This window comes from Sus scrofa, chromosome 3 (genome assembly GCF_054392235.1).
Source record: "Sus scrofa isolate SSC_HxYL_T2T_F1_AM1 chromosome 3, Sscrofa_HxYL_maternal_Yorkshire_Landrace_v2.0, whole genome shotgun sequence".
Taxonomy (NCBI): domain Eukaryota; kingdom Metazoa; phylum Chordata; class Mammalia; order Artiodactyla; family Suidae; genus Sus; species Sus scrofa.
The window spans coordinates 76374430-76397912 of NC_139385.1; the positions used below are offsets into that span (position 1 = coordinate 76374430).

Genomic DNA, 23483 nt, shown 5'->3' on the forward strand with positions numbered 1-23483 from the left:
GGCTGTGTTCTCATAAAACCACATTTATGGGCACTATGATATGTATTTCATATAATTTTCATATGTCACAGAATATAGTTGTTCTTTTAAATTTTTCTTAACCATTCAAAGACATTAAAAACTGGGGGGTGGGGGAGAGGCATACAAAAACAGACAGTGGTCTACACTTGGTTCACACCCACCGTTTGTCCACCTAGGCATCTCTACAGCCTCCAGTTCACTAAGTCAACAGTTTATGAGTCCCTAAAAATAAGATACTTTTTTTTTTTGTCTTTTTTCCTTTTCTAGGGCCACTCCCTCAGCACTTGGAGGTTCTTATGCTAGGGGTCTAATCAGAGCTGTAGCCACCAGCCTATACCAGAGCCATGGCAACGCGGGATCCAAGCCACATCTGCAATCTACACCACAGCTCACAGCAATGCCAGATCCTTAATCCACTGAGCAAGGCCAGGGATCGAACCCGCAACCTCTGGTTCCTAGTCAGATTCGTTAACCATTGATCCATGACGGGAACTCCTAAAAGTAAGACACTTTAAGTACACCACACATGCTACATTCTTTTGGGCATTCTTTCTCTTGATTGCAAGTATTATTGACTCTCTCCACACCTTTTTTTTGACAAATTAATTTCTGCTCACCTTTTACCTTTCAATTTACCTGAGATACCTTCCTGAGTCCCTCCTGTCTAGGCTTGATTGCCCTTTTTTATGCCTCATGACACACTATAATTTTACATCATAGCACTAGTGACACTGTCCCAGGTCCTGGGCCCATAACAAGCTGGTCTGAATTGCTGACTAGTATGGCTCCTGTGCCTAGGCACTAAGTTGGTGCTCAGTAAATACTGATCAAATAAGTGGCTGAAGGTAAGATCTGTTAACACGAGGACAACAAGTTGAGCGAGGTGAGATAGACACTGGGGTGCTGGAGGGCTTTCTGTAAAGTCAAGTGTGGGTGGATGAAGAGCCATTTGGATGCAGTTATATGGCACAGCGATTAAGAGAAGAGGTTCTGACATCAAACCTGCCTGAGATCTGTGTGACCTGGGCAAGTGGCTACAGTGTTCTACAACACAATTTTCTCATTTGGGGGATGCAAATGGTGCTGATTCATAAGAACTGAATGTTCTGCCCTAATGGAACATAGTGTGTGATGCACAGTAAGCTATCAAAAAAATAGTAATCATCAGTACTGATATAGAGCAGAATGAAATCTAACCTCATGGGCTCTAAAGACTAAAAGTGAGAACCTTTATATACATATATATTTTTTTTCCCTTTTCTTTCTTTTTATGGCTGAACCTGCAGCATTTGCAAGTTCCTGGGCCAAGGGTCAAATCAGAGCTGCAGCTGAGGCCTACGCCACAGCCATGCCAACATCAGATCTAGGCCACATCTGCAACCTACATCACAGCCTGTGGCAACGCAGGATCCTTAACCCACTGGGCAGAGTCCAGGGATCAAACCCCATCCTCATGGACACTATATCAGGCTCTTAACCCACTGAGCCACAACAGGAACTCTACATATTTTATTTTTCATCAATAAATGTATTGACTTGCATGAAAAAATTGTGCACAGCAGAACGAATCTGATGTGAAAAATTGGAATAGAAAACAGATGTATTCTCAGATCTAGAGTCTACAGATACATAACAGATCAAGAGTTTTATATATATTTATGTATCTATATATAATGTACATATATGAGAGAGAGAGATGGAGGCATGAAAAAATTGTGGCATTCAGGTTTCCCATATTCTAAGTGGCTGACTGAAGATGGCAGGACCAGTGACTGACTTGGACAGCCTTGCCCAAGAGAGGTAAGAAGGAGGGCTGTCTTCTTTTCACAGCCTAAACCTTCCTCCATTGCCTCTCTTACCCAGTTCCCTAGGAGGTGGCAGTAGACAAGAGCAGGGACAAACACAGGGTGCTTTGGATTGAAAGCGTCCTTGTCATTTTACCGTGGTGTTTCCCAGGCCTTGCCACCATTGACTCATGTTTCTGGCCTCTCAATCTCCCTTCCCTTATGTTCCATTCCACGGGGGCACAGAGCAGGGTGGTCTATAGGCCACTTACTCCCAGAAGGAGGAAGCCCCTGCCACCACTGCCTTTGGGCAAGAAGGTGCTGGAGCTGGCCAGCTCTACATGATGATTGGTTACTGACATTGGGCTCAAGGCAGCCCCAGTGTCTTATAAGCCCCATCCCTCTCTCCCTCTCGGGCTACGTTTTGGCTGAACAGAATGGTATCAACATCAGAAGTGCTATGAGGCTCAGAAGTGCTATGGGGGTAAACCTTAATACTCCCATATATAATAGGGAATAAAAAAATGCGATTCTTTTTGTGAAAATTTCAAAATAGATTTTATGATGAGTATGATACTACTGTGATAACTACCGCACAGATGTTACATACATAACCAGCTACACTGAAATTCTTGCTAGTGAATTTAGTTGTTACCATTGCAAAGTATTGACTCTCTTTGATTACTGAATACATTTGAATAAAAAAGAATTTAGTAAAGTTGGCGCAGTATGGAACTATATCATTGTCTCATCCCTTTAACGGAGAAAATATCACTATGCTACAAATGTGGATTACTGCATAGACTGCTGCACAGACATCTGGTCTTGATTCCAAAAATAGTTTTCAATATCATATTGTTTACAATAAGCCAACATTTATTTAGTCCTTACTGCCTCTATCATCTGCCTATGTATCAATCTACAATTTATTCCTTAGAAAAAAAAATATGAGGTCTATGTTTTCATCATCCTCATCTTACACGAGGCAACAGGAACAGAAAAATGAAGTAATTTACCCAAGGTCACAGACAAGGTAAACAGCAGATCTCATGAATGCTCAAATATATCAAGTTTCCTACTAAGATACACTAATTTTATTCATTATCTATTATGATTTTAATCAAGAAAACTTACAAATATTACCTTGTCACTATGTCCTGCAGGCATATTGGAAAGGTGGTCTTTGTAGTTTTTAGTATGCTAGTTTTTCAGTATATTTAGTATGTTAGAATATTTAGTTAGTAGTATTAGTAGTATATTTTTTCAGCACAAATTTTATTTAAGGTATAGAGCCAAATCACAGTCATACACATGCAAAAAATGCACTTGTTTACTTAAAATTCTGTTCACTACTCAATTTATTCCATAAGATCAAATAGAATTTAATGTTTTCTACTAATTTTTGATAAATTTTCACAAATGTGCACTCAGCAAATTTGACAGCCTAGTGGAAAATTGCCCTTTACCACAGTATTGCTGAGAAAAATATCCTCAGGGAAGTCTTTTTAACCAGTCTGCTCTTAGCTTCTTTCTTCAAAAAGGAGAGTCTGGGAGTTCCCATCGTGGCGCAGTGGTTAACGAATCCGACTAGGAACCATGAGGTTGCGGGTTCGGTCCCTGCCCTTGCTCAGTGGGTTAACGATCCGGTGTTGCCGTGAGCTGTGGTGTAGGTTGCAGACGCGGCTCGGATTCTGCCTTGCTGTGGCTCTGGTGTAGGCCGGTGGCTACAGCTCCGATTAGACCCCTAGCCTGGGAACCTCCATATGCCGCAGGAGTGGCCTCAGAAAAGGCAAAAAGTCAAAAAAAAAAAAAATTACTCTTGAATTGAACACATAGTCTACAAACCAGTGTATAGTTGGAAGTTATCCATATTAGCTCCTATATGATATGCTATGCCTAAAATATAAAACACACTAATTTGAAATTAACATATGCATAATTATACCTCAACAGTAACCACAGACTCTTTCTAGAACTTCCATGAAAAAAATGTTTCTCTGGGAGTAATATTTTATCATTTAAGATTGGTTACATAGAATTGATATGACATGGTAATAAAGTCAACCAATTTTGTATGGTTTTATCATTGTATCATTGTTTTTATTTTTTAATTTTTTGGTCTTACCCATAGCATGAGGAAGTTCCCAGACCAGGGATCAAAACCGTGCCACAGCAGTGACCTGATCCACAGCAGTGGATCCCTAACCACTAGGCCACCCGTGAATTCCTTATTGGAACTCTTATTGTTTTAAAATTCTCTAGATTATACTCCCTCCTTTACCACCACCTTTTTTTTTTTTTTTTCTTTTTTCTTTTTACAACCTCACCTGAAGCATATAGAAGTTCCTGGGGTAGGGGTCGAATCAGAACTGCAACTGCAGCCTACACCACTGCCATGCCAACACCAGATCCAAGCCACATCTGTGACCTACACTGTAGCTTGCAGCAATACCAGATCCTTAACCCACTGAGCAAGATCAGAGATTGAACCCACATCCTCATATAGCCTATGTTGGGTTCTTAACCCTCTGAGCCATAACAGGAGCTGCCTAAACATCATCCTCTTGATGCATCACTAAAGAGTCTAAAAAAAAACCTGTTTGGTGACTTTCAACTGAATTACCACCTGAAAGTACTGTATGACTTGTAAATTAATATAACAATGCAAAGTACTAAGTTGTTTTTAACAATGTGCTCTGGAAGATTGAAAAGGCCTGTTCCCCAAGGAAAGATTCACTATTGACAAGGTGTCAGATGACTTCCTTGATCGCTTCAAGGAAGAAATATGCTTGAGGATGAGGTCTAGGCTAGCTAGCAGTCCTGGCTTTATGCCAAATAAGACACATCCATAAAGCCGGGCAAGGAGGCATACAATAAGTTCACACATAAGCTACGCACCAGAAAATTATCATAGCATTTTCTCTGCCACACTTTTGAAAAGGCAACTCAAAGAGGTAATTTCAAGTTACATATGCTTGATAGCCAGTAAACTGCAAGATACTAAAACTTGACTGGTTGTGTTGACAGAGTGTCAGAACTGCAGGCAGTTTACGGAAAAAATGTGGGAGTGAAATACATAAGAAATGCAGATGCATGACTGATTCTGTTTTTAATGCATGGAAGTTTACAGTAGCAGTGATTGACTTCAGATTCTAGTCTTACTAATGTTCTCAGGAGGAGCATTGCATAATTGTGGGGAAACTATTCTCACACCCCGGTTAAGCTAACATCTTGGTGAATCTAGATTTTTTAAATGAGGTTTCAGATGAAACTCGCTAAGAGTTTTTAAGATTCATATTGCTATATCCCTCTTCTCTAAAAATGACTAAGAATTCACTGTCTCTGTGACCTTGGGCAAACCAGTTCTCTCTGGCCCCCCAATTTCCTTATTTGTAAAAGGAACATTTAGACCTGACCATCTCTGACCCTCCAACTCTATAATTTTCGTTCTATAACCTTCTATGTAAAACGGCTTCAAAAAGATAGCAATTAACTTCTCTTGAGTGTTTTCTCACCTCTGAGAAAGCCGAGCTGTGTTGAAACCTGTTTTTCATAGTTCAAAGACCATATTGACTCGCCAAATTTCAGTTATATAAGAAAAGTCTTCCTTTAAAGGCAATTTCCTGGATTTATGTTTGAATCTAGGATTATTTTAAATTACTCAGATCAGTATACTAGAGTGTGGTCAACAGGACAACTTAGTCCTAGCCTCTCCTACCTGTAAATAACTGGGAAAGAATCCATGACCTTCAAGACAAAACAGAATTGAGCTTAGAAGCTGTTAAAATTCTAAATGTACTCAATGCTTTTCTAAAAAAAAAAAAAAAGAAGAAAGAAAGAAAGAAAGAAAGAAAGAAAGAAAGAAAGAAAGAAAGAAAGAAAGAAAATGTAGGAAAAGCTCTTTTTTTTGACCTAAATTACCAAAGAAGTAAGGCATGGTTTAATAGGCCCTGGAGAGCCTACCAAATGATGCTGCTTTAGGCGGATATAAAACCGGTAATTTCCCTTTAACAACAACAGATGCCTTGTGTTTTACTTCTTCAGTTTGCCGTGAATCACTACAGAATTCACAGCAAAGTAAATGGGGATGTATTCTTCTCTTGACTCCCTGCCATTGTTAATTCACTTAAAGGCAGAATGAGTTTTAAGAAAGCCATGTGTTTTCAACAGTACTTTCTCTTAAAATCCCTTTTAGTTCTTTATGTGGGGACATGATAAAATTCAGAACAATGATTTAAATTGACACAGAAGAAAAACGGAGTGTCTTCCCCCCAAAAAGTCCTTACTAATATCCAGCGCTCATAGAATCTGTAGATCTGCTTTGAGGTCTGTAATTTGTTACCTCTCGGACACCCTCTAGTCACACATGAAATGATTCCTCAATATAAGATAACAGAAAGGAGGCTTAAATACTAGGTTTTATAGAATAGAGAGCTATTCTAAGGGTTGACAAAAAGTGCAATACCTACCTCAGTTAAAATAAATTCTTCTAAAACACAGAGCTGGAAATTTGTTGCAAGGATAATGCTGTCCAAACAATCCAGGACAGAAAATTAAATGGTTGACTATTTTCTTTCATTTTGTATTTTTTTCTTTGCTGTAAAGTCTAAACACTTATTTTCTTTCTGAACTTTACTGAGCAAAGAAATGTTTATGAATAGTTTTCCTGACTCACAGCCACTTAATGTCTTCCTTAAAACTGAATTTTTAAACTGAAGTTTCAAGTATAACATTTCTGAGTTAGGTGATTTGACAGCCCTATAAAAAACATTACGTTTTTCTGTGGTCGGTGTGAGGCTGTCTGAGAGAGGTTCCTGACCACGTCTTTGAATAATGTTCTCTAAAATTTATTACAATTTAGGTTATTCATATTGGTCTGTGAAAACTCTGTATGACTAATACGATAATATCCAGAAAAAAACCATTGCCCTCACTTGTCCTAACCTCTTCAAATTGATCCCATCATAAAATATTCATAACCACAAACCTCAAGGAGGCCTGTAGGAATGGACTGAAATCCTACCCTCATTATCCCAATAATTACTTCATATCTTTTCCTCAATCCAATTCTGTCTTCTCCTACCTTTTTTTCAGGATAACTTCCTTGCCTCTTGCTTGCTATGTGTGGGAAAAATGGAGTGATTAGAAGATAACTCAAACATACCCCACGATGACCTCCACCCACCACTTGCCCCTATATTTTGTCCTCTGACATTCCTCCTAAAAACGGCCCTCCTGAAAAAGTCCCCGTGTTTCTGCCTAATGCTAGGCATTAGTCCCCATGTTTCTGCTAATAAACAACTATGTGTTCTCATTTGACCCCAGCTATCTTAACTATTTAAGGACATTGGCCCTGAGTTATATCAGTCTTTTGGAATCATCAGTTTTTTTCCTTCTTCTGAATCATCCTCATTGGTGTGAAAACATACTACGTTCACTAAATGTGGCAGCTTAATTTTAAATTAATTTTCCAAATGTAGATGAAACGATGAATGGATAAATGAATAGACATGCAACAAAGCAAATGCAACAAAATGCACAGAATCTAGGTGATGGGGCTATGAACATTCAACTGTTACTTTTGGTGGGAAAATTCCAAATAAAATATTATTAAAAAATCATAGCCTAATTTCTCCAACCTTAACACAAAAATTCCTGATTCACTTCTATTACTACTAATTTTTTCCCCACCCTCCTAGAAAACACTGTCTAAATGTTTTGACCTTGTCTTCACTTCTTCATTGCAAAAAGTTTATTATCAGGGGATAGCATGGGATGTCTTTACATCTCTTAAAAGTTCAAACTCTATAATTCAGTCATATCTCTTAGGTATCATATAGATGTGTTTTTTTCTTTTACTCCAGCCTGATATATTTGTCTTTTAATTGGAGTTCTTAGGTTGTTTACACTAAATGAATAGTCTTATACTATTACCAATATAAGCCTTAGTATTGCTCTATGTAGCATATACTGTATGTGATCATGTCTATGGCACCCGATAAAAGAGTAGTGAAATAATGTGTAACTAAGTTAACATAGGGATAACTGACTACAATTAAATAGTATCAAATAAAACAAGGTTAAAAAAAATGCTGCTTCTACCACAGTCTGGACAATGTAACAATCTTAAACTAGTTAACTTCTATTACTGCTAATTCTACCCTCCTGCATGTGTATATATGTATGTGTGCATGGGTGTGCTGTTGCTGTCATATATTTTAATTTTTTACACATTTCACCTCAAAAGGCATTATTATTATTATGATTTTATACTGCAACAATTATTTGGATTTACTCACATATTTATTCATTGCTCTAGACTCTGTTTCTGTGCTTCCATCCAAGATCAATTTCCTTTTGCATGAAGAACTCTCAATTATTTCTTAAGTGTGGATCTGCTGGAGATAAATTCTCAATTTTTGTTTATATGAAAATGCATTTATTTCAACTTTATTTTTGAATAATACCTCACTGGTATAAAAATTACAGGATAGCAGTTTCTTTCAGTACTCAGATTAGTTCATCCCATTAATTCTGGCTTTCATCATTACTACCTAAAAGTCAGCTGTCTCTTATTTTGATCTCTTTAAGGTAATATGTCTTTTTTTTTCTCTAAGTGCTCTGCAAATTTCTTCTTTACCTTTGATTTGTGATATTTTCTTCTGAATATTACATGAAATATTACAATATTTAAGATTACATGAAATATTGAAGTGCAAGGCACTTTTGAATTTATATATTAATGTCTCATGAGTCATGGAAAATTCTTAATTATATATCAACTCTCACATTTTTCAAACTTTAGTCTCTGTATACTTTATTTGGGATATTAATCCTGACTTATATTTCAGTTAACAAATTCTTTAGGTTTGTCTAATCTGCCTGCTACTAAACCTATTAACTAAAGCTACTGAGTTCAGTTATTTTAACTTTCAATTATAGAATTTCTATTTTATTCCTTTTATAGGTCCCCCACCTTTGCTATAATTCACCATCTTGTCATTTAATTTCCTAAATACCCTAACTTACAGTAATTTAATATACCCATTTGATAATTCTAATGTTTGCATCTTTTGTGGATTACTTTTGTTATATTTTAATTTTTTTTTTTTTTTTTTGTCTTTTGTCTTTTTGTTGTTGTTGTTGTTGTTGCTATTTCTTGGGCCGCTCCCGTGGCATATGGAGGTTCCCAGGCTAGGGGTTGAATTGGAGCTGTAGCCACCGGCCTACGCCAGAGCCACAGCAACGCGGGATCCTAGCCGCGTCTGCAACCTACACCACAGCTCACGGCAACGCCGGATCGTTAGTTAACCCACTGAGCAAGGGCAGGGACCGAACCCGCAACCTCATGGTTCCTAGTCGGATTCGTTAACCACTGCGCCACGACGGGAACTCCAACTTTTGTTATATTTTTCTCTGTTTCGGCCAACAATTTTTTACATCTTGTCATTCCTAATTTATACCACAACTTGTATTATATATGCTGAACACTTATATACTATATTCTCATATACTGTAAAGAATATTAAAAGGTATAGATGATGATAGCTTGGTTGTGAAAGCAAGTAGTTTCATAACCAACTAGCAATTAGTTTCGTTGTGAGCAGAATATTAATCTAGTAAGAGACTGAGCTGATCTGAGACTAGTTTCATAACCAACTAGCAATTAGTTTCGTTGTGAGCAGAATATTAATCTAGTAAGAGACTGAGCTGATCTGAGACTGGGCTTCAGTCTTTGTAAGACTTGATCCCCATACTTCACCCATTCCAGAGTCTCAAATAAAAATGTAGAGTGTTTTGGCAGATTATATTTTCCAAAGATAGTTTTAACAATCTCTGTCCATGTCTTTCTTTTTTTTTGAAGAGTCTTTTTTTTTTATTGTCATTTCCCCAATACAATTTTTTTTCTACTGTACAATATGGTGACCCCATTACACATACATGTATACATTCTTTTTTTCTCCCATTATCATGCTCTGTCCATTTCTCTTGATCCTAAGTATACCCCTGTGAATCTAATCAATGTATTATAATAGAAATACCTAGCATGTGATATCTGACTAGAGGTCAGAAAAATACCTTCTACTTTTGCCTCTTTTCCTTTGAGATTCTCATTCTTGAAACACAGCCACAATGCTGTAATCCCAAACTAGAAAATTTGAAGGTACTAAATGAACAGGTAACATCTTATGTTTGGGATGACATCTTCAGCCGAGATTCCAGGTGACATACAGCATCAAGTCCTATAGATACGTGTGAAGACTCCTGCAGATGATTCCATTGCCCAAGCATCCTGTTTCCCCTAGTCTTTCCCAGCTGAAGCTTCAATCACCATGAAACAAAGACAAGACACTCTGCTATAACAGCACTGGATTCATGAACCACAGAATCTCTGAGCATAGTGAAATAAGCACTACATCAGCATAGTGAAATAAGCATTATTGGTACATAGCAGTAGTAACTGGAACAGGTGGCTTCCAGACCTTTCGTCTGTGAGCTTCAATTTCTGTCCTCCTAGACCAGTTAAACTACCAAAAGCTCTTCTTGGCATCTCCTCACCTTATTCATTGCTTTGTAATTGATAGATATTCACTCTTCTGGATTTCCCCATTTCAAAATCTTGACTTTTCAAGAGCTGGCTCACTTAGTACTTTTCTAGTGCTTTAATACTCCAGTTGTTCTTGGTTGGGATGGTGCATCGGAAAAAAATTAATTCTCCCTTTTGGGAGTATATGTCAACTGACCTCATTGAATTTTTAATTTATATCATTAATATGCACATATATGTATATGTGTGTGTATAATGTAATTTCTAAAATTCCTGTTTAGGTCATTTTAAATTGTATTGTTCTTAATATCTTTTTCATTGCTAACATTTTAAAGCCTCTCAATTCTTAAAACATATCACACAAAATTTTTTTTTTTATTTATTTCTGATTATTCCAAGATCTGTAGCTTTTATGAATGTGATTCTCCTGTATTTTGTTTATTCTCCTGACTCTCACTTATGGAATGTATTGATAATTTTTTACCTTAAACACATCATTTCTTGAAATGCATCTTGAAAAATACCTCTGAAATCATTTATGCCATATGTGAATTTCTTATCTCCAAAAAATCTGCTTCTGCCAATTGCTTAGTTCACTGCCATCCTGGGACTTACTTACATTAAATTCTTCATTTGGGATTTTACCACACAGCATAAATTCTGGCCGCAAGACTTGATGAAGGCCAACTCAAATTTCAAGGGTAACATTTTTTACCTTCCATTCAGGCCCAGGTTAATAAAAACAAGATGGCTTCACTTTTTGTGACTGGATTTATGGAGAGTTTGTTATTGTTCTTTTGTGTTCTGGCTCTATGAGGGGAGTTTCCTATTTCCTTTTCCATCTCAAGTACAATAGAGACTTTATATCTGGTCTACTCTGGGCTACACATCCTTCAATGGAAAGTGGATACAAACCTTGCCATATAACCTAAGGGTGAAATCTGGTTTGGGCTCTTTCAAGCTTCCATTTTCTCTTCTATTTTTTTTTAGCATTTTGGAAATAGTTGTTTACCCAGGTCACAATACATTTGAAGGATGCTCATACAGTTTGTCCAGCTTATTAATTATATTCATGAAAAGAATCACTCAGGTACCCAGCCAACTCTGTATACTCTTTCAAGATAGAAGCTGGAAATCCAGATCTATATGTGATTTTCATGGGATAAGCCAGATTAAAAAGGTATCACAAAGCAAACAAAATGAGGTGGGTCCAGCCCTCAGAGATGCCAGACTGCTACCTATGGCCAGTGCAAATAAAAGTGAAAGGTGATAAGGAAACACATCTGAACGTGCAAAAAAAAAAAAAAAAATGGGCCCGAATTATGTAGTATAGCTTCTTGCTGCTGCTTATTAACTCAATGATATCTAAACTATTTTTGTTCTTAACTCAAACTCTCTTTTCTACAGTAATAAATATTGGAGGGCTACTGTGTCCCTAAGAACTTGAAAATGAGGGATACAAGATGACCTTTTGAAAGTTAAACTAAAACATAACATGTGGCTATGAGGTGAGTCAGAGCATCACAGTATCCCAGCAGGGTGTCCTTAGATTTTATTCACCTTAAACTCCTGATTCCATGCTCACTAAGCAACCTCTTGATTCCCCCATAAGCCTATCTGTGGAGCAGAGAATATGCTGATCATGCTGACAGGACTATTTCTAGTCTAGGTTACAGCAATTTCTCTTGGTAAATCAATAAAGTGATGTCTGGCTATGATTTGGCTTCCCTTATAGCTTAACTAAAGAGCAGCATAAGCTGATTACACTGACAGAACATTTCCCCTGGGTATAACCATCCGTTTCTCACCTTAAACTAATGGAGTGGCATTTCAGGTATCTCTTTAAATCATTCATGAATTTTAATTATCTCTCAGTCCTCTCTCACTCTAGACCTTGACCGGATCAGTATTTTTTCAAATTTGAATTTCCATATCATCAGGAACACAACGTACAGTTCCAGGGAATGTGAAAAAGGAATAGCATAGGACATCCTCCCGGAACAATATTTAACAGAAACAGTAGAGGAAAAGACACATTTTTTTAAAATTAAAAGAGGCACAAACATATTTGACAAACTTATATTCATCTTAAAAATAAAACTGAGATTTCTAAGAAGCTTGCTACTTGCTACCAACTGCATGAGACTCCATCACCAGATCCCAGAGTTACTTCAGTGCAAAGCTGGCAAGTCAATGCTTAGACAATATCACCAAACATCAATTCCACATGCACATCTGCCACTTCTTGTTTGGGTGGCTGGATTTTATTATTATTTTTTTTTAATGACTACAATACTTTTCGCATTCCTACTTCACTTTCCCATTCTGCTGATCAGTCTGTCCATAATGCAGAGGAATTCTATTTTGGTTAATTGTAGACTGCTTTTTTGGTTTGTTTTTCAGAGAAACCATTACTCAGAGAACCATTACGCAGTTCAATCAATGAGAAAGAAGTAGAGTAGAAACTCAATTATCATAACCTAAATAAAGTATTTTGTAACTAAACTATAGGAAATCTACACTAAGCTGTACTGGAAACATTTACATGAGGCTTATTCTCAAGGATTGAGCAGAAAGTTTTCATTCTTTGTACCTTCTTCTGTTGGCTCCAGGAATTAATATGGCAGGTAAAATTCAGGCTGAGTTTAGAATCATTACTAGCATTCATCCATCTCCTTATTTGAACTCTTTAATAAGGCTCCTCTTGCTTTAGAATAAAATTCAATCCCCTCAGTAGGGAGTCAAGCAAGATCTGCCTCCAACTCACTTCTCAGAGCCTCATTTCTTGCCATACCTTGCCCTCAATGTGCCTACCTGCCAGACTGAAATTCTTTCAGTTTCTTCATCACACCACACTCATTCCCATGTCAGTGCCTTGGAATTTCATGCTTCTTCTGCCCTAAAAAACCCATCTAAATATCATCTAGTAGTTACTTCTCTCTTCAAATTTCCACCTAGATAGGAAGCTCCTCTCATTCTGCCTGCCACACTTGTGTCGCACTGCAGGACCTCAGTGGTCAGTGCCCTGGGCATGCCCTCTCCCTGAACTTTCAATGTCTCATTACAAAAATCTCCTGTGTGCCCCTCCATACCCTTTTATGGACTGCAAGTTAACTAGAGCACTACTTTCTTAGGCCTTGCAACTTTCAGCTGATTAATTACTACTTACTCCTTTCGAGCTTTTGGCAGAGAATGCTAACTTCCTTCCCTTACCCATTTCTCCTTTCTTCCTTGTAGCACCCACAGTTTACCCAGATGTCTAGTTGTCCAGTGTGGAGCATATTTCCCAGCCTCCACTCCAACTAAATGTGTCCACAGAATATGAACAGAAGGCTTGTGTGCAATTTTCGTGTCATCTTCATAATGACACTTGTCCTGGACTGTCTGTCCATCTTCTTGATAGCTAAGAAAAGGTGATGGTTCAGAGCTAAACTTAGAAACCACACATTGAAATTGGTATAACTACCTCACTATGCCTATATTCCTCAGCTTACAGTGGAGAGAAAGAGAAATTTATCTTCTATTTGAGTCACTTAAGACAATCAAATCTCTGTGTTAAAGCAGCTTAGAACACAAAGGTCTTTTTTTTTTTTTCTTTTTAGAGCCACACCTACAGCATATGGAAGTTCCCAGGCTAGGGGTCAAATCAGAGCTACAGCAGTCAGCCTACACCACAGACACATGGGATCTGAGCTATGTCTGCGATCTACACCACAACGCATGGCAATGCCAGATCCTTAGCCTACCAAGTGAGGTCAGGGATCAACCCACATCCTCATGGATACCAGCTGGGTTAGTAACCCACTGAGCCACAACAGGAACGCCCAGAGGTCAATTTAGATGTTATTTCTTCGATGATACTTTCATGTATCTACTACCAGACTTTAAATTCCATAAGACTAGATATTCACTTCATACTTACTTTATGACATAAATTAATAAATGAGTGAATAACTCTAGGAATCCAAGATGACACACTAACCTAATTTATGAATATAATTTCAAAACTTCCCAATAAAATGGTAGCATAAATAATTAAGTAGTGCCTTTAAAGACTAACTTAGCAGAAATATATATACTTAATTACAGAGTATGAATATATTTAACATCAGTATATCTATCAATATTATCCCACTGCTCAGAGTATTTATCCCACTGCTCAGAGTATAAGGAAAAGACAGTCCCACAAGGTGAAAACTTGGAGTGAAGGGAGAAAGTCATCTACTCTAATGAAGTTCTGAACTCTCTCTGCCATAAGCATTAATTTCAGCATCACATGGAACTGGGCTGGACAGCTGAGCTCACAGAGCCCAGAAGAAGGACTAAGAGGCCAGCTCAGAAGGGGAAAAGAAAGCAAAACCTTAAAAAAAAAAAAAAAAACTTCAATAAACCTTCAGTCTCATCTGTTGACATAAAGAAAGGAAACATATATCTTCATTTCATGGTAAACAAAGCAGCACATCCTAGTCAACAGACCAAGGACTAAATTCCCTCATGCAATTTAGCCAAAACAATTATTGTGCTTGTCACTTGCTGCTATTGTTATTTTTGTTTTCAAATAATTCAATAAGGTATTGGAAACCTTTAGGCATATAACTGTCTCATCTTAAAAAATAACAGCCAACAATAAATGTACTATATGTCAGAGTATTTGCTAAGCACTTTATCTCAGAAATTTGTGTAAAAACTATCTAGTGCTAGAACTCCATCATAAGTGCAGATTCATATTAGTATTAGTACTATTATTTTAGGCTATGCCTACAGCATGTGGAAGTTCCAGGGCCAAAGATCAGAACCACACCACAACAGCAACCCAAGCCGCTGTAATAACAACACTGGATCCTTAGCCCACTGCACCACAAGAGAACACCTGATGTATATTATTTTCATTTGACTCTTATGTAAACATGTTAAAATTAGAGTTTTTTAAACCACAATTGATGTCCCATTATTGGGTTGCAAAATCAATTTAAGGATTTCAGGTCAGACTTTTTTTTTTTAAGTTTTATAGACTAAATTATACTACAATAGAGGAAAGAAGAGAAAATACCAGAAAGGAGCAGTGCCTGGAGTATGCATAAATGATGTTTCATGGAAAGTTTTATTTTGTTTTTTATATATATATAAAACACACACATATATATATCCACTCAAAAATACATCCAGAAAAGAAAAGGTTAGAACTATATCATTCTTAGGTCCACCTACTTTTAGGTGCACAGCCAAAGGCTTGATGACTTCATAGTTGCAGTGTTCTCTCATTTGCTTACCCTAGCTTCAATGCCTCATTCCATCCAGTCTAGTCTTGAGACTTGCTGGATTGTAACAACTTGGATTCAGACTGCCCCTGTCCTTGAATGGTCTAAAGTAGGAAGGATTGGCTCTGAGGCAGAATGCTATGAAGGAGACTTCCCTTCAGTGATGTCAAGTTCCAGTCCTTTGAAGCCACTGACTGCCCCCCACCCCCGCCGCCACCTCCAAAAAAAGAAATAGCATTTCAGGGTGCACATCTGGAAATACAAAGACCCAAATATTTAAATCCTGACTCTGGTTCTCCCACCCACCATGCCCCATAGTTGGTTACCTTTGACTGTATGTATTGGGTTTAGGTGCATTTTCCCCAGCACCTACAGTACCTGAAACCAACAAGGAATCTTTCCAGGTATGTAAACTTCAATTTAAAATTGCAAAAACAATCTTGTGAAAGAACAGTCCTGAAGGACTCAGGCTTCCTGACTTTAGACTATAATACAAAGATATAGATCATCAAAACAGTATGGTACTGGCACAAAAACAGACACCTAGATCAATGGAACAGATCCTATCCTCTCTATGAGCCCAGAAATAAACTGATGCACTTATGGTCAATTAATCTATGACAAAGGGAATAAGAATATACAATGGAGAAAAGACAGTTGCTTTGCTGGGAAAACTGGAAAACTACCTGTAAAAGAATGAAATTAGAACATTCTCTAACACTGTGTACTAAATAAACTCAAAATGAATTAAAGACCTAAATGTCAGACTGGATACTTTGAAACCGGAGGAAAACACAGGCAGAATACTTTGACATAGATTGCAGCAATATTTTTTGGATATCTCTCCTAAAGTAAAGGAAATAAAATAAAAAATAAATAAATAGAGCCTAATTAAACTTAAAAGCTTTTGCACAGCAAAAGAAGCCATTGACAAAAGGAAAAGACAACCTACTGAATAGGAAAATATTTCCAAAACACATGACCAGTAAGGGATTAATATCCAACATACACAAACAGCTCACATAATTTCACATCAAAAAATCAAGCAATAGGAGTTCCCGTCGTGGCTCAGTGGTTAAGGAATCTGACTAGGAACCATGAGGTTGCAGGTTCGATCCCTGGCCTCACTCAGTGGGTTGGGGATCTGGCATTGTCATGAGCCGTGGTGTGGGTGGCAGACACGGTTCAGATCCCACATTGCTGTGGCTCTGGCATAGGCTGGTGGCTACAGCTCTGATTAGACCCCTGGCCTGGGAACCTCCATATGCCCCTGGTGTGGCCCTAGAAAAAACAAAATAAACAAACAAACAAAAAATCAAGAAAAACAATTAAAAAACCGGCAGAGGAACTAAGCAGACATTTTTCCAAAAAAGGAATAGAGATGGCCAGTAAGGATATGAGAAGATGCTAACATTGCCAAATATCAGGGAAATGCAAATCAAAACCATAACGAAATATAACCTCATACCTGTCAGAATGGCTATCATCAAAAAAAACAAAACAAAACAAAAACGCAAATAACAAATTTTGGACAGGATATGAAGAAAAAGGAACATTTGTACACTGTTGGTGGGAATGTAAATTGGTGCAGCCACTATATAAAATAGTATGGAGGTTTCTCAGAACACTAAAAAGAGAACTACCAACCCCTTCTGGGTATATATCTGAAAAAAAAAACCCACTAATTTGAAAAGATCCATGCACCTCAAAGTTCATAACAGCACTTACAATTGCTAAGATAAGGAAGCAACCTAAACATCCATCAATAGGTGAACAGATGAAGAAGATGTGGTATATATACACATCAGAGTACTACTCAGCCTTAAAATGAAATTTTGCCATTTTCAGCAGCATGGATAGACTAGAGGGCATTATAAGTGAAATACATCAGATAGAGAAAGACAAATACTGTATGATATCATTTATATGTGGAATCTAAGAGACGCAACAAACTGGTGAATATAACAAAGAAAGAATAGACCTGGAGACAGAGAACAAACTAGTGGCTACTAGTGGGGGAAAGAGTAGGAGGTGTAAACTATTGAGAATAAGATAGGCTACAAGGATGTCTTGTATAAGAGGGGGAACAAAGCCAATATTTTGTGCAACTGTAAATGGAGTGTAACCTTTAAAAATTGTATACAAAGTAATAAATAAGTAAATAATAAGTTGTAAAAGGTCGGCCCTAGATTGGGAGTGACAGAAGTGAATGACAGAAACTGATGTGTCAAAGTAAGGCCTCGGGTGAGGGGAGAAATTCAGCCATTTCGGAGGGAGCCTTCTTGTGGCTGATAAGTATCAATGATCTACTTTACATTATAAACAGGAAAGCTCCCCACATAATCCCCCCAAGTGATGGCTGGAGAATTGTTATATTTGATACAAACATGACTTCCAAGCCAAAGGGGCCAGTAGACATTTTGGTGCCTACACTAATTTGACAACAAAAATTATTTCAGCTTTGGCTCCTAATAAAGTCTGGCTGCTTGAAGCAAACTGAAGCAGGACAAAGTACACTGCTATTGTGTTTGTATATTTATGTCAGATAATTTAATTTTACATAACTGAGTCCCAGAAGAAGGAAGAACAAGACCTTAAGAAGAGGAGCAGATCTAACCTTTCAACTAGAGTCTCTCTAAGAAACTCTCTTTCTGGCTTTGACCAATGGTTACCTGGGCTATGGGGATGTACCTGATCCTATGCAGGCAGCGAGTGTGCCCTAGAGTTCTGATTCCTACAGAGGATGTCTGGGTTTAGGGCTGCATATTTTCCACCAACACATAGTTAAATAATGACACAATCACTAAATTATGAAGAGATGACCAAGTCATTCCCCACAATCACCAACCTACATGTACAGACTTTGGTCTAGTGCTTCCATGTTAATGAGCACCATTTATACTGTTTCGCTCTTCAAACTATACAGCAGCTTCTTCTGAAATCACCTAGTTATAAAAAATAATTCAATAGTTAAATTTTGACAAATAAGAAAAGTAATAGCTCTCCTACCAGTGAACCCAAAGCCTGTTTATCCCTGAATATGAGATCTCGGCACACACATATCCACAGAGAGTTATGACAATTTCTGAAGATGTAAACGAACAATCAAAAATCATAAGATGCACAGACATATCTCTTTTTTCCTACACCAAACCAAACAAAAACAAAGCACAGAGATTATAAGCTCTGTTTTAAATTATTTAACATGTCTGGTATAATGTTAAGAAGGTTCAAGTATAACTTCATGACTCATTTACGTTGGAACACTTTTAAATGTTTTATTTATGTTACGAGGTTTTGGGAGCATTTTATAAATTGTGAAAGCAATAGCATCTTTTGTTCAGGCGTTAAATCTAAGTCTTGCCAAAAGAAGGGAACCAGATTACTTCAATTCAAATCAATTTAGGTTCTGATTTTTTATGCAAATTCTTTGCTTACAAACATGGAGCGTTAAAAAAAAAATCAAATCAAAATGATTTCACGTGAACAACGGAAAGTAGATGTTAATCCAGAGATATATGGTCTTCAAACATTTTTGCGTATCTGCATTTATTAATCTGAATCATATAAAACAGAGGTGCAACTGTCACATCCTAGGAAAAAATCAAATTTCAAGTGTAATTTTTTTACTATCAAAGATTTCCTGTTTTAGGGCAAAGATACCTTTGAAATCCACTGAGGAGGATTTTAAGAATTTTCTCTTAATACTGCCATAGTAAATACCATTTGGGATCTCTAGGGTAAGCAGTCCAAATAAATAGCCAGACAATTATCCAGTGATTATGTGGTCAAGCTAGAAAAGATTTACCCCAAAATCTTCCTTTTTTCTTTGAAATAGTTAATTTACCATACTACATCCCATGGTACTTGTACACACTGGACCTACTCATTTACATGCAAACCAGATCTAGCTTAATAAATTTAAATAGAAAATGAAGGTTTAGAAGCATGGAATTATGTCCTAAGAGATCCTTTCATCCAAAATAACAGGAAATTTGGCTCAAATAATTTTGATATGTGAAGCTGACTTGTGTGAATGGGACAGTTCAAGGTTTCTTTTGCTAATAATACACTAACACTTGTGGACATTTATAGATATTCCAAAAAAAAAAAAAAGAGCTTTTTTTGCTCATCTCATTTAACTCTCCTAGAACCCACTGATGTCTGTACTGTTCCTACCACCCCCCAACAACTTAACAAGAAAGGAAAGAGAGACTTAAAAAGATTAAGTAACAGGTGCAGAGATCCAGGACTCGGAAGGGGCAGACCTTGGACTTGAACACATTGTCAGTGTGCTTCCAAAAGCTGTACATTTAACAGCTATGCTGATGTGGTCGAGTCAAAGGCCCCTCTATTCATAGAAAGGAAGGCCTTAAAAAGTGGGGAAATCTTCAGAAAGAAATGCCTCCAAGGACTGTATTTTGGGCAAGGGACAGAGGAGAATAACATTATATAAAAACTTGATAAAAGTTCCTGCTGTGGCACAAGGGGATCGGCAGCATCTTGGGAGTGCTGGAGGCAGGTTCAATCCCCAGCCTGGCACAGTGGGTTAAGGATCCAGCATTGCTACAGCTACAGCTTGGGTCCAAACTGTGGCTCAGACCTGATCCCTGGCCTGGAAACTCCACATGCCACTGCAAGGCAGCCAAAAAAAAAAAAAGATAGAAAAGTGTTAAATGGGATGATATAAAACTTATACTTTTTTTAACTTTTCCAGTTACTTCCAGCTCCTATTGCTGTTCTGAAGCTCTGAGGAGCCAAAGGCCTCAGCTCTGCACTACAGCAGCCATTCAGAACAGGCGATAAGTGTAATTACATGTGCCAAACTTTGCCCTGATCAAAAAGTCACTTTGGTTCTTTCCAGAATTTTGCAATGATTCCCCAATGACAGCATCGATAATATTTCGCATTTATATGGACTGTTTACATTACTGAAAACATTTTTAGATGAAATATATCAAGAATGTCCTAATATGAAGCTCTCCTGGAATGCTTTAGAATCAGCAACACATATCTAATGAGATTTCCTCCCTGGGAATTGGCCTCCCTGATGCCTAACCCTGTTGCTGGCTCTAGAAGACCAGAGATAAGGTCCTGCCTCCCAGTAGCTTAGAATCCTAGTATGACACACTCAAGGACAAGTCTTTATTTTATATACACAGTCCATTTTTTTTTAGCCTTTCACATTTTTTAAACTTATATGAACTCTTTTCAATGTGGGAAATAAGATAAAAATGCACGTACATCAGTAAGACTGTCCCCTCCACTCCTATGAGGTCTCTGGCAGAGCAGAAGCATCTACAGTAGGAAGTGTCCTTTGTTGATTGGCTTCAAACTAAAAATAACATTCAAATAACCTCTCTCTTCAGTATAAAGGAATTAGCTGGATTCACAGTGTAAATATTCATGAATGGAAAGCCATCCTAAGGGAAGGTAAGTCTCTAAATCCCTGAGACATTGTTTCCTTCATTCGCTACCCAGTTTAAAAAAATGTCCCAAACACCCAAACCAAGTACCCTCATGGTAAAATTTGCTGCCAAGGGGAAAGAGGGGTCAATCAAAAAAAAAAAAAGAAAAAAGAAAAATTTCAAAATAGCAATATTTTAACATTGTTTTCTCTTCTACTTTTGCTGCTCTTTCCCAGTTTGTTATAAAATATTTCCAGTTCCTCAAGGGCGGGGGCGGGGAATGGAATAAATGAGAAGTTTGTGATTAACATACACACACTACTATATATAAAATAGACAAACAATAAGGACCTACTGTATGGCACAGGGAACACACTCCTCAATATTCTGTAATAACCTCTATGGAAAAATAATCTGAAAAAGAATGAATATATGAATATGGCTAATCAAACTACTTTGTTGTACACCTGAAACTAACACATTTATACCTCAATAAGAAAATTAAAAAAAAAAAAATTCTGGCTCCTTAAATGAAACCTGGAGGAAACTCCCTGTTCTAATAGCTGGTGTAGAAAGAGCTTAATCTGGATGCAAAAGCTGCAAAATGGGCCTAGGAGGGGCCCATGGAGAAGATCTCTGTGTTCTGAAAGCGATGGGGCTGGAGGCAGAGGGAACCTCTCTTCACACTGTGCACCTGACCGGGAGCACGCGCTGAACAAGAAAAGAGGTTAAACACTTCCTCCCCTCCTATCATCCCTTCACACACCTCAAAGGGGAGCTTTTTCAGACCTGCAGTGAAGCAGAGGGGAGAGGCTGCAGGACATCGAAAGAAAATCAGAAGGCACTGATGAAGCAAATAGGAACCGGCCTGGGCAGTGCTGATGCAGAAACCAAACCCACTAGGAGGTACAGCACAAGTGAGCCTGGCCAAAGACCCCAGAGGCAAGAAAGGAGCTCAAGGGCAGTGAGGTTCACAGCTGCACGTGAGGGGCAGGAAAAAAGGGATCAGAAGCAGAGGTCCCAAAGCAGGACATCTTTAATGACTGCCACTGTGAATGTGTGAGTCATCTCAGATCTATCTGGAAAGGGCTTGAGGACTTGGTGGGGAGAAGTGGTGGAGTGAGACATGAAGAGCCAGGAGAGACCCCAGCTCACTCAGGTAGGGGGCTTTGTTATTAATACACACCTTTAATTCTCTCTTAGGTGGCTACAGCCTATGTGCCCATCTGATTAAAAAAAAAAAAAAAAAAAGGCACTCATTCAATATATTACGTTCTGGGGGTAAAACCAATCACTTTAAGAAAGTTAAACTATATTTTATTTTATTTATTTATTTATTTTTGTCTTTTTGCCTTTTCTAGGACCACTTCCCACGGCATATGGAGGTTCCCAGGCTAGGGGTTCTAATCGGAGCTGTAGCTGCTGGCCTACGCCAGAGCCACAGCAACACCAGATCCAAGCCGCATCTGCGACCTACACCACAGCCCACAGCAATGCCGGATCCTTAACCCACTGAGCGAGGCCAGGGATCGAACCCTCAGCCTCATGGTTACTAGTCGGATTCGTTACCCTCACATGCGCCATGATGGGAACTCCATAAACTGTATTTTAAATACTCCAGGGATACACATTATTAAAAGTAAATTACGACAAAACACGTTTAATGCTGATAATCACTTTCTAAATTGTCTGTTTTCTAAGTATGCATTTTGAGTCTTCATTTTTGTAAATAGGTCGCACAGGTACAAGTTATCACTCACACACACACACACACACACACACACACACACACACGTGAAGTAAAGAACCTGAACAGGAGAGGGAGAACCATGAAGGCAGTGGTGGCAGAGCATCTCTCTACAGAAAGTGAAAGAGTTGGGGAATATTTGTATATTTTATTGAGCTGTACATTGTGATTCAGATGTTGTCTTTGAGAGGCTTTTGCATTGACATTGGATCACAGAGCAAGTGGGAATTTTATTTTATTTTATTTTTTGTCTTTTTGCGATTTCTTGGGCTGCTCCCGTGGCATATGGAGGTTTCTAGGCTAGGGGTTGAATCTGAGCTGTAGTTGCCAGCCTATGCCAGAGCCACAGGCAACGTGGGATCTGAGCTGCATCTGCGACCTACACCACAGCTCAGGGCAATGCTGGATCCTTAATGCAAGTGGGACTTTTAAAGAGGAGAAAAGGTCTAAGAAAAATATAAAGTTGGGAAAACTGGGAAAATGCCATCCAACACAATCCCCAAGACAGATGAGGTCACAATTCTGCTTTGAAACCATAATTTGAAAAGATACACGCACCCCAATTTTCATAGCAGCACTATTTACAACAGCCAAGACATGAAAGCAACCTGAGTATCCACCAACAGATGAATGGATAAAGAAGATATGGTTACACATATACAGTGGAATATTGCTCAGCCATGAAAAAGAACAAAATATTGCCATTTGCAGCAAACA

At 38.0% G+C, this 23483-nt stretch overlaps 1 protein-coding gene across 12 annotated transcripts in view; it reads right to left on the reverse strand.

Moving 5' to 3' along the window:
• The window catches only part of CTNNA2 (catenin alpha 2), a 1217074-nt gene that overhangs the window by 1001325 nt on the left and 192266 nt on the right, over nucleotides 1-23483 (reverse strand). For 4 of the 12 annotated variants that reach the window (XM_085018822.1, XM_085018818.1, XM_085018817.1 and 1 more), the window contains exon 3: nucleotides 8105-8200. The exons of the other annotated variants lie outside the window; for them this stretch is intronic. In XM_085018822.1, the coding sequence (XP_084874948.1) occupies nucleotides 8105-8116 (12 nt within the window). In that variant the 5' untranslated portion in view covers nucleotides 8117-8200. The remainder of the gene's footprint in view (nucleotides 1-8104; nucleotides 8201-23483) is intronic. 12 annotated transcript variants of the gene reach the window in all.